This window comes from Alligator sinensis, unplaced genomic scaffold, assembly GCF_000455745.1.
Source record: "Alligator sinensis unplaced genomic scaffold, ASM45574v1 scaffold632_1, whole genome shotgun sequence".
Lineage (NCBI taxonomy): Eukaryota > Metazoa > Chordata > Crocodylia > Alligatoridae > Alligator > Alligator sinensis.
This window is the reverse complement of record NW_005842408.1, coordinates 1,066,183-1,082,252: the sequence shown is the minus strand read 5'-3', so window position 1 is coordinate 1,082,252 and position 16,070 is coordinate 1,066,183. Positions and strand designations below refer to the sequence as shown.

The 16,070-nt window shown below is 43.9% G+C and overlaps 1 protein-coding gene across 15 annotated transcripts in view; it reads right to left on the bottom strand.

The window, feature by feature from the left end:
- DLG1 (discs large MAGUK scaffold protein 1) overlaps positions 1-16,070 on the bottom strand; it is a 272,859-nt gene that overhangs the window by 188,364 nt on the left and 68,425 nt on the right. For all 15 annotated transcript variants that reach the window (XM_014522896.2, XM_025211513.1, XM_006029987.3 and 12 more), the window contains one exon: positions 6,716-6,880. In XM_014522896.2, the coding sequence (XP_014378382.1) occupies positions 6,716-6,880 (165 nt within the window). The remainder of the gene's footprint in view (positions 1-6,715; positions 6,881-16,070) is intronic.

The window sequence follows — 16,070 nt, the reverse complement described above, 5'->3', positions numbered from 1 at the left end:
GCTGCAGCCACCAGGGACTATCCAAATCATCAAAGCTCTCCAAATCTTTCCCCAAGATTCGGAGAGCTTTGAATTGATTCGGACCTTTTAATCAGTCCCCTGAATTGATTCAGATTCGGAGATTCAGCCACTGAATCAGGCCGAATCTCCTCCGAATCGAATCACCAGCCAAAGCTTCGCACAGCCCTACCACCTGTATGATCGATCAGGGACTTGCAAGGCAAGCCATACGAGGAGAGCCTGAGGGACTTGGGACTCTTCAGCCTACAGAAGAGAAGGCTGAGAGGGGACTTGATAGCGGCTTACCCCTATATCAGAGGACTGCATCAAGGGCTCGATGAACAGCTGTTCACCAGGGCACCCCTGGGGAAGACTGGGACCAATGGACACAAACTCCTGGAAGGCCGCTTCAGGCTTAATACTAGGAATAACTCCTTCCCAGTCAGGGTGTCCTGACTGTGAAATAAACTCCCTGCAGAGGTGGTGCAGTCGCCTACCCTGGAAATCTTCCAAAGGAGACTGAACAGTCACCTTGCTGGGCTCACTTGGCCCCAGTTCTCTTTTCCTGCCTAATGCAGGGGGCTGGACCCGATGAGCTGCAGGGTCCCTTCCAGCCCCTGACAATCTATGAATCGATTTCCACAATAAAAATACTGGAGAAAACCAGTGTGTATCCTTAGGCTGCCCTGTTGGAAGAAGACTTCAGCACCCAAGGAAGCTATCTGAGGAGCTGTGTTATCAGAGAAGAACAGTAAAATGATGATACAGACTTAAGAGATTTGGGAAGACCAAGGAAATGTAACTGTTCAGCTTCTAAGGAAAGTTGATGGGTTCTTCACTCCGGTTGGCTACTCTGAAGAAATCTTTCATCAGGGAACTTTCTGCTATTCCTGATGCTCTTTTGTTATTTAAAAAATGTAGAAAGAAAGAAAGGGGCAGTATTCCAGTCAGTCTCTGAGAAAACAGCTTGCAAAGGGAGCTTCTCTTGCAGTCACCCAGCTGCAACAACAGTTAACCAAAACACTAAAAACCTTTCGTCCTTAAAGGTACCTTGTGCTTGTAATAGCCAATAAAATGCATAATCTGAAGCTAGAAACCGGCGGCTCAATATCCAAGTTATCACTCACTCATGCTCTAGCTATTCCTTACCAAATTCGCTGGCGTAAAAATCTTCCCCCCCAAAAAATGGGAACTGGCTTTTAAACAGCATACACTAAAGGAGCAGACTGTGTAGTACAAATTTAACACAGCTGAGATCTTCATCAATTGACTCACAGATGTAATGCAGGCACCCAAGAGGGTGCGTGGGCTGTTTTGTTTGTTTCTGGGGGGGCCGCGCTTGGAAAGCAGTCGTACAACCTTTTCCGCCCAGATCCAAGCCTTCTGTGCCACTGCAATTTGGGCTACAGAAGCAGCTGCAAAACCAAGCCACTCTGACAAGTGTTCACGTGACTCATCCTCCTGAACAGCCAGTCATGGACTGCCACCAATATAAATTGCTACGTGGCGCCCTCGCAAGCAAAGAGGCTCCTGTAACTGATGCACACAACGAGAGCACAGTGAGTAGGGTCAGGAGAATCCCGACTACTCACGATGGTGCAGTTCATCTTCCTCCCTGCCTCTACTTTCAAGCTTTGCAACCTCCTCAACAATTTGACAAACCAAGGTGCAGCAGTATTGCACCTGCTTTCCTATATGTAAACTGCTTCCCCATTAGAAATGTATGAAGTCAGTTAAGATAACAAGACTGTTTACTTTAAATTTTGCTACCAATTGCCTGTGCTTCCTAAATGCAGACACCATTCTTGAAGTCTTATTTGCATTAAACGATACCCTTGCCAAGTAATATCGGGGGGGGGGGGGGGGGGGGTTTTTTAGCCACACACAGGAAGAAAGGGGGGGGGGGGGGGGGGGCGGGGGCTATTATCTAAATGAAGGTACTGAAACAAGGTTTTCAAACCAGGTATAATAAAATTTTTTTTAAATGTTAATTTTGAAATCATGTAAGTTTTGTCTGACTTGAGAAGTTTTCTTGTATTTTGTTACTTCTTTCAGACACTGAGAAAAAGTTTCTTATAACTATAAAAAGCAGCAATTGTGTCAAGTCTGTAGGTCAAGTAAAGCAGGTCCTAAGCAAACTACCAAGCATGTTGCCAGGACTATTCCACTACTGGCACCAATATGCCACTTCTTTAACTAAGATGGAGGAGGGCTTCTGTCTGAAAACTAAGTAAGGCTGGCATGTCTCAGATGTTCACTATGTCTACTATAATACACCAATACTCTAGCACGACAGGTACAGTACAACACCGGGTATGCATTCCAGAATATTGACTGCCCTCTGCTACAATGGAGAAAAAGCCAGGTACAAGCACACGACAGACTGCCGTGCTCACACTTACCAGTAGCTCTCAAACTCATTAAGGAATACAGCTACTTCTGCCCTACTCAGCTAGGATGGGTCAAACAACTTTGCTATTAAATACAGCTCTTTCCTATCAGCCAAAGGGATTTTCAACCCAATTTGTTGCTGCTGTTCTCCAAGGAAGTTCCCTAATGAACCAAGCAAAATGATTATCTCATGACCCAGCATAGGTCCAAACAAGCAAAATGTCCAAAGAAAGGAGGTAACACTTTCTTAGCCAAGAACTGCTGCCACAGTTCAAACAAGATGCCTTCAGTAAATACCATGCCATTGTCAACTGCATCCTCAAAAGATGCCAGACCAAACAGAAGAGAAGTGAGTTTCCAATGCTAAGCGCATAACCTGTACCTCAGGCACTTGTGTTCATCAAATCCAGCCCCGGTTCAGATAACCCACTCTCCTCTCCGCAACAAATATTGCTCACAGACATTATGGAGGGGTACCACCCACAGATGATAACGGACTTACGCAAGGTAGAAGCAGGTCAATGAGGGACCAGGGTTAGATTTCACAACTCCAGGCTTCGGGCTTGACTTTATACTGTTTAACATCAATGTCTGAAGAATGCACAAGACGGTTTCAAGTCGATGTCTTGTGCTTGCTGAGTATGAGACACGCACTGGTAATTCCACTTACTCTTTTTTAATATTACTATTTTACAGTCCACCAGATGGCAACACAGGCTCACCAGTAGTAATACTGTTTCTGAAAGAGAATACTAGTCTTTAGGATGAGTAAAGACTTTCTTTTCATCAGAAAAGGAGCATTTTTCTCCTGGATCTAAATAAACCCTAACATTTAAACAGTGCTACTGTATAATGTAACTATAATTATATTCTGCTTAAAGACAGGGTCTACCACCCTTTGTACACTGAAGCAACAGTCCATTTCTCAAGGTGCTACTAACAGTGCCATTATGTTCCAGCTTGGAAATTTAATAGGAAAAATACTTTGATTGGCAATCCCTGTGCACAGCCACACGAACCTCCTTTCCAAGCCATGCTGAGCTTCACTTCTGGAGCCCAAAGCTGGAAGCTGGTGGCCATTAGGATCCTCCCTGGTGACCTGGCTGCAAGCCTCACTTGGTCGCTCGGTTTTCACGTGCAGAAAGACGTCCTCGCAATGTGGATGGCTTGCAATCTAACCTGCCAACCCTAGCAGCTGGGAGTGTGAAGGCTTCAAGAGATTTAGCCTCTCTTATGGAGTACATTTTGCCTTGGACAGAACACAAATAGACAGAGCCAAGTCATGAAAAACCTGGAGCAGGAAGGATAGTTTGACACCATGGTGACAGTCTGCCATAGCTTGCACCAACCGCACTCCAGAGCTATGTCAGAAAGGTAAAATGGACAGAGAAACCTACCTTAGAAATATTACCAATACCCAACTACACTGACAACTGGATTTAACTTTTTACAAAAGATTTTACAAATACTTAGATAACGAGAGTAAGAAAGGAGATGAAGCAATTAAGACTCCTTTCTTGTAGAGCCTCAAATACTGAAGGCCTCATGCCATAAGGTATTGTTCAAGCGCCAAGAGAAAAGGCTTTCCAGAAGGCTCCAAAGCACTGAAATGCAGGCCCTTTAAACACGAGTAAAATATACCAAGGATTCAGGGCCCCTCAGCCAATCAGAGGCACTCCACCATGAAAATAGTGCCCGATGCCACCCAGGACCATGAAATTCGGAAGCAGGTTGGACTATTTTTAAATGGAGATCAATACTTGTAATGTGCAGTTGTGGACTTACTGGTAAATACAAATTCAACCTCATGGCTAAAGAATCCCCGGGGTCCGTCTGCCCCCCCGATCCGCTTCTCTGTATGTGGAACACAAAAAGAAATGCATCTTGCAGGAGAGCAATGTGACTAAATCCCTGCATACTGCATTGCAAGTGTAGTTCTACATGTCTGCATTTATAACCAACATCAGTTTGAAATGTGATTTGCTCTGAAAAAATAAAGTTAACAACCTTAACGATCGAACAAGCCACTGGGAATGCACAATGATCCCCTTCACAAAAGGATATTCATGTAGCCGTAGGGATTTAAATGGTATGCCTCGTGTTTCATTTAAGACGACAGTAATGCACAGAAAGTTTTGTTTTTCAATATTCAGAGTCACTGCAATGAAGGGATTATGCTTTGTGTTCAGTATTACGTTTCTGGATCCAGAACGGCTGGCATGCAGCTACTGGACACATTTCCACAGGTATTTAGAAAGGCAGCACTGGCGGGGTTTGTAGGGCCACGTGTCCAGTGCCTTGCCTTTGCAGGTAACCATTTATCTTAAGAGTCACCACAATCATCTACTTTAAACCTTCACATACCACAACTACAAAATACGTTATGAAAACAAAGCCAAGACGCGCCCCACAACATGTCACAGGTCATTAAGCATGGGAGACAAAGGCACTGCCTCTACCCTGGTGTTGCAAGGACAGAAGTAATTTGGTTAACATATGCTGCCCAGGAAAAGGACAGAGGCACACACTGATGTTCTCTGAAGAGCAATTTAATTATGAACAATTTATATATTTGATGATAGTATTTTTGGAACTTAATTTAATTTACAAACAATTGAGTTTTAAATTACTTGATATTTAGGATTTTAGGACAGTTGGACCTAGCTGCTGGAGTTTAGTCACAAGAGGTGGTGCCACAGATTGGCCATTCTTCTAAAAAAATACCAAAAAGTGAATTTACCTAACAGGTAAATAATGGATATAAAAATATAGCTGTCAACATCACCAAGCTCAGTGAAATATGATGCCATCCAGAAACTGCTGCGAAACTACATGTACTCCACAGGATTGCTACTGGGGGCCCAGAAATCCCGGCGCTTTTAATGCCAGAAGGAAGCATCCAATCACCTAATCCGACAACCTGTATAAGCAAGTCAGGTGATTTCACCCAGTTATCCCAGTACTGGGCTCACCAACTAGAAAAGGTTTTATTGGAAGAGTCCAAGCTTTATTTGAAGATTTGAAGAGATGGAAAAACGACTTCTCTTTACAGGATTACCCTGGTTAAAAGTTTGTGGTTTATTTCCAATAATGAACTTGTCTGGCCTTAGCTTCTGGTAACTGCTTCTTGTTATGCCTTTCCCTGCCCGCTAGGTGAAGACAGACCTCTAGTACTCAGCTATTCTCTCCATGAAGATGCTCTCAGAATCCAATCAAATTATCTCGGTCTTCAGTTTCAAAAGCTAGGTAGTGATAAATTCAACTTTTACAAACCCTTGAATCATTTTGTAATTCTTCTCTGCAGCCTCTTCAGTTACCTTTTAAAATGGTGACACGAAACCTAACACTGCATTGCCACGTCAGTCTCAAATGGGACTCGTACAGAAGAGCATCCTCCTGTGTCCTCTACACATTGCCTCCTTTGGCAATGGTTAGCCAAGCATCGCATTAGACTTTTTTTGCAGGAGCACTGCACAGAGAGCTCTTGTTCAGTTGTTTGTCCTTTGCAACAGGAGATGGCAACCTTTTGCTGCTGCAGGCCATTGCTTGTAACCTAGGCCCCTGAGGACCACAGACCTGCAAAGGGAACAGCTTTTAAAGAAGGGACTCTAGGACCGCAGGGCTACCAGCACTGCTACAGCAGAAAGCATGAACGGAACGAGGCAGGCAGCAGGACCCTGGGGTCACCGCCTCAGCCACTGCGGCTGAAGCATGCCGCCAGTACCCAGGGCTGCCACGGGCCCGATTCGGGCTCTTCAGGGGCTGGATGCAGCCACACGCCATTTGTGGCCAAGCCCTGCTTTACGACCTTGAAATCCTTTCCTAGATACAGTCACCTCCTCCACAGGCATACCCCAAGTTCCTTGTTCCTACAGGTACAACGTTACACTTAAAAGTATTAAAACTGATTTTGTTTTAACGTACCAATCTTCCCAAGCAACACCGATTACTATGTCGGGCGGCCCCAACCGCAGCATGGGCTGTGCTCAGCCAGCTGCCAAGCAACCTGCAGCGTCCCTCGTGCCGACAGTGTGTACTGCCACACCACTGACCAAAGTGTTAATGGGATCGGGCCCCATGAAAGGGCTTTCTTGAGCCCCACACATTAGCCAGATTTAGTTCAAGTGAAATACATTTTATTGATACCGTCTTTTTAGTCGGAACATTTCATGGCACTAAGTCAAAAGCTTTACAGTCTCCTAAACCTATACAGTTAACTTTAAGAAACTGAAATCGGGTTTGACAAAACCTCCTTTCCATCAAGCCACAATATCTATTAAAACAACAGCTCAGAGCTTTTAAAGCGACTTAAAAAGTTGCCTACCTTTACCGGTGAAATATGAGAATGGGAAACAAAGCCGTGTACGTTCTCAATCTGGGAGAGGTTCTTCTCCGACACGTGAACCAACTCGGGACCCGCCGCCTCGTTGCTAATGTGCGGAGAGCTGAGCTCTTGTGGAGGAGTATCTTCATCCTGGTAGCGGTATTTCTGAGGAGTACAGAGAAGTTATCTTGAAGTGAGCCACATACAAAGAGGCACATGCAGTAAAGAAGAGTTTTTTAAAAACAGAGAAAGAATAATGACATGCAGTCAATACCACGTGGAAAAAAAAGAAAACTGGAGATCAAAATACGTCTCTTTCAAAGGAACACCATTAACTTAAAGATCCCTTTAAATCTTTTCCTCCTCGAAATACAAACAACTTCTAAAAAATCCCATGAAACCAAATGCCTGGTAGGTCGGTCTGTTCTACAGCACTGCGCGTCAGCTCCAGTGTCTTTCTGGGGTGAGGTCAGGTCCTCCTTCCTATGTTTAGTTTTACACAAGCAGTAGTAAATATTTTCAAAGTTATAAAATTACTGTAACAATCAAAACTTGAATTAAGAAACTGGGATAGCATATGGCCAACCTGAAGTCACATTTCTAACCTGGCTAGATTTTATAGTCACAGTCTCTCTCTAATATTATTACATACTTTTACATACTTATTACATACTTCCAATTTCAATGACAATGGGAAAGTAATTATTCCAACCCTGTCATCTTCTCAAAATACATTCTTCAGCATGCACCAGAAAAACAAATTCATGCGTGCACTGCAAAATGTTTCTCCATATCCTCAGCGCCAGGTGTACTCCAAAAGCATGCACTCTCTCTTCTTGCTGTTGTCTGCATGTTCCCTCCCATTCAGGGAAAAATCACTTAGGTAATCTTATAAACTCTTAGAGCAAGGGACTCGTATGGCTGAACGCTTTGTACCTCACGTTTATGGTGCAGAATTCTGTCGTCTTACATAAAACCTAGGAGATAATTTATACTTTAGCAGCAAAAAGATGAATGTTCACCAACAAAAGCAAAGTCAGATCACTGATCCACAGTCTGGCACAGGGGTGGGCAAAATGCAGCCCGCCAGGCCATTCTACCCAGCCCGCGGGGCCCCTAAAACATTTAGAAAATTAATATTTGCTTCATATTTATCTGCTTTGCTTTAATATTTATCTGCCCCTGCCTGCCTGTTACGTGGCCCTCGATGGCTTGTCAAAACTCATTTTAAAGTAACCTGAGCTGGATACACTTATTGAATACAAAATAGTCATGGGCAGTCCCTCAATACAAGGACAACAGTCTTTGAGTAAAAAAAAAATCAGTTATAACAGGACTCATAAGGGAGCTCTTCTACAACAGAAAGAATACTTGATGCCAAATTAAATCACTTCTGTTCAAAAGTGAAAATGGGGAGCAAACGAAAGCCTCCACTTCTGTGACAGACTGTTGTGGTCTTTCTGAACGGCTTCCAGTCGGTTTGTAAAGTACTGCCTGGCGGGCTTGGGGAGAGGAAGATGCTAGTTTTTAATACGATAGTCACGCAATACACAGGAGACCTTAAACTACAGACATTTTAAACTACAGAACAACATTTCTGTTTCATGGAAACAATTCTCACACATTTTTAGGAACAGCAGAAGGAAGCGAGTCTTCCTAAAAATTCACTTGAGTCTGACGTACAATAACAAGTCTTTGTCATCAGACCCCAAAACAGGACCGCTTCGGAGAATTCACTGGCGTAGTAATCCCTCTTCGAATATCTGCGCTCAGAGCACCAGTCTGTCCTGCAGTCGCATTCCCAACTCCGAGGGCTACTTGTAGCTGGTGCTAGTGTTTTTAAATGGTGTAGAAATGTAATTCTCTAAATCAACATACCAATCACAGGGCTAGATCGTCTGCCTTTGAAATCAGAAACAAAAGGCTCACTGGTATCAAAGGCGGCATATCCCGTATCTATCCATAACTGGTCATGAGCAAGTAGCATATTTGTTCAGAAGCAAGAATATTTTTAAAAGCCATCCGAGCTGGATCAGGACCTTGCAGTGCTAGGTGCGGCACGCAACAGGACAGCTGCAGCCCTCAAGAGCACTAAATTAAAATAAAGTTGGTTTGGTATATTCTAGTCTTGATCCTGCTCTCTAACTGCTTGGTTTCCATAAGCTACTTGAATGTGAAACAGAAGAACTGGATGCACTTACTAAACTGGACTTGGCACTTTCCAGGCCACGTAGCAACAAGACCAAGCCATAACACCAAGATAACATTTATATTAATAATTGGCAAAGGTTTAGAATTAGTGTGGTGCTAGGATTCCAATCTATATACAAAAGTTTCAGAAAATTCAAAATATTAGGTTCCTTGCTAACTCAAACTTTGTTCCCCTTTTACAAGTTATATTTTTCATCAGTTTAAGATACATAAATACCACACATACTTACACAAAAAGACTAATTTATTTGATTAAACTCAATGACATTTGTTAGCAGATCCTCAACAGAGGATAGAAAAACAAAATAAACAGGTTTACAGCAAGTGGATTCTAGATGCACAGGCTCTAGTGTTATTTCACTTCATTTGGATTAATTTCCATTTACAAATTATACAATGTTCTGAAGCTTATAACCACAGATAATTTACAAGAGATGAGGCTTTCTGCAACATACTTAAACTGACTGGAAACCAGCAGACATTAGGGACTCAAGAGATGGCCATGCCCGATTTGGAGGTATCCACCTGAACCCATGATTTATGGATTCCAAGTCGGGGGTAACAGGTCACGTGCTAAAACAGATGTAAAGAACAGCTGCTAAGATGATCAAGGAAATGGAAACACTCTCCGACGAGATCAGAAGAGTTTAGTGTAGGAAAGGAAAGGCTGAGAGAGAATATGATTCGAACAGCTGGTTAATCTAAGGAACAAGGTTTGTCACAAGAAGAAATGGGTATTTTCTGGCCCTGAATGAATCTAGGTTGGACATTAGAAGGTTTCTGAGTACCAGCCAGTGGGGAAGAGAGGAGGAGGATGCCACACCTGATTAGCTTCAAGGTGCAGTTTGACCAGTTTAGTGAAGGAAATGATCAAACAGGACCAGGCAGGATTACCCAGAAAACCTTTTCCAGTCCCATGAGTTGATGGTGGAACTAAAACAGGTGAGATCTGAAAAGAGGAGTTAAGTCTTCTCTTGTTCACAGATCAGATCATATACTATACACCCAAGCTCAAAAACCAAGACAACTCATTCTGGTTAATAGACGAATTAAATGTAAAGTACGACCATGTAAAGTACTTATGGCTTGGTTTAAATAGAAATTGTCAGGATAGGAGTGTGAATAATTTTACACAGTAGTTGTAAAAAAACAACAACCCCCCCTTCCTCTCCCCGCCCCCCCAACTAGTTGGTTTCCCCCCCTCAAAGTGCCCACTTAGCCAGCTACTGAAGTGGAGGCTGATAAGGGGATCCGGTTTTATTTTGCTAAAGAGGTGTCCTCTTCAGAGAGATCGAGCCATGATTTGACAAGTGCACTTGCACACTGCTGAGAGCCGAGAAAAGACAAACTCTGGTTTTCAGCTACACTGATATAGCTAATTACATTTACGTCGAGCAGGTGAAGAAACATGCTGAAATGGAGCGACTTCCAAAGACGACAGGGCAGATATGCACCTTTACAGACTAACCGAGTAGAATACACAGAGAGCATCAGCTTTCGCAAACTCAAGTTCACGTCATTAGATGACTTCAACCTGGGTTCAGCAAAGCTCGTGCTCGTATCTACACAACCTTCTGACTGACTTCAGACTAACACAGCTAACGACCTCTCTCCCGGCTCTCTACCCCAGCTTTCCCCGCCACCTCTCCGGCTTCTGCCAGCTCTTCCCTCCCTACCCCAGCTTCCTACCTCCACCGCCTCTGCTTTCCTGACTCCATGGCTGGCTCTCCCGGTAAAGGTTTCAAATCATCATAAGTAATATGATATTTATAGTCCTTTCTTGTTGAAAGATCACAGATCATTCCTCTCTCTCGCATATTTGCACATAAATTATAGGGCTGGAAGGAACAGACCAAAGATCATTTAATCCAGACCCGTGCACTGAGGCCCACCGCTGGCATCTGGCCACTTGTGGAGTGAGAGCAGAAGTCAGATAACTGGTGCACCCAAGTCTGCACAACAAGAAAAGGAATTTAGGCCAATGACACCAAGGACACTACTGTCACTGCCATTTCGTGGTTAAATTTTCACACTGCGGGGATTGGGTTGGATGGAATTTAAATCCGAGCCGCAGCTTCTGAGGATCACCATCCTGTTCCAAGTTTGCTTCGGTCACTGACGCTGTAGGAAACTCCCTTTTATTTTTTAAACAACATTTTTTTTCAGCTCCGCAAATTCAACTCTAAATCTGAGAGAAGACTCACCTGTACCACATTTCCCAGTACACGCTGCCCTGCAAAGGTGCTGGGACTTCCTGTACTCCAGTTCTACCCTGGCAGGTAGTTTCTAAAGGTGGTGGCAGTCACCTGCTGACTACAGGAGAGCGAAGAAGAAGAACTGTGCCCCTCACGCATACAAGACATGATGTCTCCATGCCCCGGCACTGTCCTGGCTCCCTCCTGCACACCTCCCAAGAGCCTGCACAGCTACCACCATCCTCTGCAGTGAGACGCTAAGATACCAGAAGACAAAACCGACGCGACCTGTTTCCATCCAACCCCTGCACAAGGGAACGGAAGTAAAACCCCCAGGTACTGAGGAGGATGACACCGAGGCACCCCGATCCAGCCCCTGGGCTGACAGCTGCTCTTCCTCTCGCCTTGCCCATCTGCCCGAGATCAGCTCAGCAGCAGCCCAGGGTAGCTACTGCCACCTACCTCCCTTCACAGATCCAAGCCACTCTTGCCCAAGCCAAAGCTTAGCTGCCCCGGTATAGTCTTCTAATCCCTCACTATCTGTAAGAACCAGCCAAGTTCAGTTACGGAACATTTTTAAGAGGCTTTCAGTTAAAAATTACAATGGTCGATTATGTTACAAACTCCAAGAAGGTTTTAGTACTTAGGAATTTGGGCATTTATTGCACTTCAAGTTCACACAGGTAGGCTTGAGATGTATGTTGCAGGGAGCTGAATTCCTTTATCACAATTAACAGTAGCTCTACAGGGCAGATTAGGCACTTGGACCTTGTCACACTATACTCATCATGTGTTAACTTAAAACACAAGAGTCCAAGCAGCAAGCCTCATGGCATAGCAAAGCTGGGCCCTTACTGGTGAGGGCAGTCTCCAGCACATTATCTAACAGGTGTTGAGCTAATGTCCAGCTGCTCTACAGGGAAATATATGATTTCACAGATTTCATAGACATTAGGGCTGGAAGGGACCTTGGAAGATCAGAGTCCAGGGGCAGGAAGTCAGCAGGGATCACAGGATCCCAGGAGGCTCTGGTGCAGTGCCGAGGCTGGGACCAACGAACAGCTGCTTGCTGGTTGCACCCTTCCCACCACACCAGAGTTTTGAACCAGCTCTGGTGCGGGCGGGGAGGCAGGAACCAACCAACAGCTAGTTATCAGTCCTAGCCCCTCTTCCCACCCCACACTGGAACCGATTCAAGACTGGTGCAGTGAGAAAGCTGGGACCAACCACCAGCTGACTGCCAGTCCCAGCCCTCTTATACCCAGTTCAAGAGTCCGGTGCGGGGGGAGGACTGGGGCTGTCAAACAGCCGCTTGGTGCTCCTAGTTCCCACAACGTACCGGTCGGAGTCTGCACCAGCTCCAGCGCTCAGGATGTGTTTTATTTAGATTATAAGAAGTATCATCACCTTTCTACTGCTCAGGAAACTGTGCAACTCACAGTAATGCTCATTACAATCTGAAAAAAGACTGAAGTATGATGTGTGACGAGGCACGATATGACAAACGTGTAAGGGCCAAATTCTAGGAGGCTGGAAATTGCTGCAGCTCCACAGCAGCGACATAATACGAAACTCAATTTGTCTACTCAGTTTATCTCTAACAAAGATCTGGGTCAAGCCCATCTGATTTCATTCCCGTGTTTCTAGGGAGCAAGTATTTCAGGCCAGATACATAAATTACTATGTCGACCTCTCTGGGGATAATTAAGGTTTCTTAAGAATAGATTTTATAATGAGAAATCTCTAACAGTGGTGGGTAGCAGCAGACCACAAAAATCGCCAAAACCAACTACAGTGGTTACAGAATAACTCTGTGTTTTAAACTGCAAACCCATGTCAGCTTCAGAATTCAGATTCTTTATAGGTTAGGAACTCAACACTCCAGATGGCTTTCAGATAGAAAGTGAATTAATCAGAGGAACATCCTCAGCTAACAGGTCATCCACTGGCTACATGAAAAAGTAGCAATTAAAATGTTTACATTCAATCTGTATTATCCTACTGTCACACCTAGTCGATAGTAATTTCTTAGACCTAAATTAAATCAAGAATAGCAATACATTTCTTGTATGCAGATATCAAATGCTAGACAAAAAAAATCTCTAGTTATGGCCTGATTTTCCAAAAATCTGGCATTTGGTTCACATCCAGATTTTAAACACATTTTCAACTGTTTTTCAAATGCTTCAAACAACAAAAATGATAGATGAAAAATAAATTAGGTAAATAAAAACACAAAATATTTTGGAGGAAATGTGCACATTCTATAAACACAAAAGTCAAGCCAACACAATATGAAAACAATGATCACCTATTACATTAACAGAGGTGCAAAGGTCCAGGTCTTCACCTGCATCTAAGCAGCATGTGACAAAAGGCAGGAATGAGCCAAACTTTATATGCCCCCCAAACCAAAATATTTGGGCCTGTTTAGCCAACAAAGTCATGTAGAAAAACCCAAGCAGCACCCATCTGCAAAGAGTACCAATGAATCATTTTACTTCTGCAGACAGAAACTGCCAGAACACAAGGGAGCCTTTGCTTTTGCCCCTGACACCAAGTGTCCAGGGAGCTGAGAGGGGCTTTCCCAAAGAACTATTTCTGCAGGGTCTAAGCCATAAGCCATGGCATATTGGGTCAGCACACCGGTCTGTCTATCCTTGTATCCTGCACCCCGCACCGTGAAAGAGTCGATGCTAGGAGGAGAAGTATTTATCCAGGCTGATCTGTCCCCCAGCCCCAGGGGCATCAAACATCCAGCGCACAGGCCAGATCCAGCCTGCAAAGGTGGGTCACATCTGGCATGTGGGGCTTCTTACGGCCTGGGCCACGCACCTCTGCAGATCCAGATGCAGGCCATGGAGCCCAGCCCCTGCTTCCCGTGGTCAGAGGCTTCGGAAGTCCTCATCTGGAGGCTGCAGCCCTACGATCACGTTCAACACCCCGCCAACAGACCTATCCTGCATGAATGTGTCTAATCCTCTTTCAAGCCTGGCTAAATTGTGAGCCTCTACAACATATGGTGGCAATCCCACCATCTGGGGACTTCACTTCTCCTGGGAGGCCAAGTAACCTTGTCCACCGCCTTTTCACTTGCCTTGCACCAGGAGACAAAGCAATCAAAGACAAAAATTAGAACTCATATGCCTAGAAGTAGGGGAATCGAGAGGAAAGGATTATTGTGGGTGGTATCTTTTCGTGGACCAGCTGTGTAGTTGGGAAGGATACAGACAAGCTTTTGAATAAGAGGTACTGTACCCTTCCTCAGGCCTCAGAGAGACTCCATAGACTTTATGTTGTTAAAATCACACACTGTAAGCCACAGCGTTGGCGCCAGCACTATTTCACTAATGCTGGATGAACTGCAAGTGCTAAGGAAATGAACCCTAGCTCCATGCTTAGAGAGGGAGCTGATGCATGGGGGATGAAGGGAACCAAGTTGCTGCCTGGACTCCGGGCTTTTAACAGAGACCAGCGTGCCTTACTGGTTCGGCTGCTGAGCCTACTTCTTGTACAAATCCTAACATGCAGTAAACCATTAAGAAAATGTCCCAAACTGTGTTCAAGCACAAGGACTGTACCCAGGGGTCTGGAGACAGTAGAGAGAACTCTCTTAGTGAGACTTCCCCAAGAACTGGAGCTGCGGCAGAATCAAGACCCACCAGGAAAGTAATGCAGGGGTTGGTCCCCTGTCCTCTGCCAGCTTAGGCACAGCGGGCACAAGCACACAAAATCCAGCTTTCTGTCCCAATCCATCAATCCCAGGGTCTTCTGCATCTTTTAAGGAGGTCGGGGCTGCAATTTCCTTGTGTGTGTTCCTGATCAACATCTAAAAACAGAGGCTTAGTTACCCTTTGCTGAGATTTTTTGGAGCTGAGATCACACAGCCCAGTTATTTTACAGTTTCCCAGCAAATCAGATTGAGTTTGTCAATGACAGCGTAACAAACATTTTTACCCCGGACTCAGTCAGAAAGAGGATTAAGTGACTATGAAGGGAAAATAATTCAAATAATCATTAGCCCAATTTACCAACCTTGAAGAGGTTCTGTAACACGTTACAACATAGAACGTACATTTTTCTACTTCAGGAAAAACAGGTTCTCTCTTCCTTACGGTCTACTATTCTGTTGCACAGTTCAGAGGCAGCTCATAAAAATGATTTTTCAACTTCTGATTTGTGTTCATTAGGCAATTAGACCCTTATTTTAAAAGGTCTTAGTTACAGGCAGGTATAACAACTACAAATACTGAAAGATTAAGTTATATATGGTTTGTCAGATATACCTCTGTGAAGCTACGGTGAACTGATATGCAAAACAAAATGCATTACATTTGCCAAGCTGTGCATCAGGACTACAGGAAGAAACTATTTTTGGAACAAGCCTTCCAATCCAGGTTTAACTTGTATTATCTATATTTGTAATCCTACTGGACTAACTTCAAAATGTGTCCTGAAGAGTATTTTAATACTAGGCCTGCCTAGTATCTGCCTACTAGTTTTTACATGGTTTCTCTGAGTTTCCAAAGAAACATTTGGCAATCTGATTAAGGTAATTAAACAGCCTTCTAGGAAAACTAAGGGAAGTGTTAAAAAAAAAAAAAAAAAAAAAAAAGATGGTGATGACTCTAATGTACACTGATCGTACAAATTTAACCTTAACCTTTGGCTGACTATCAATATAAAACCAGGGAATGTAAATGTTTCTCATTTTTTGGCTACAGAAGGAATATTTCAGCAAAGTACAAATTGAGACAGTGATACATGTTTGTCAATTAACATGAATTTACTGAAGCTAGGATTCAATACTGAAAATATGCAGAATGCCAGTTAGCTACATGCAATTAGCTTATTAGAAAAAAGATAAAGATAGCACACAGATAGGTTCTTATGATGTGTAAAATATCCTAAGAAGTGCCATGCTGGGCCAGACCAGTGGTCCACCTAGC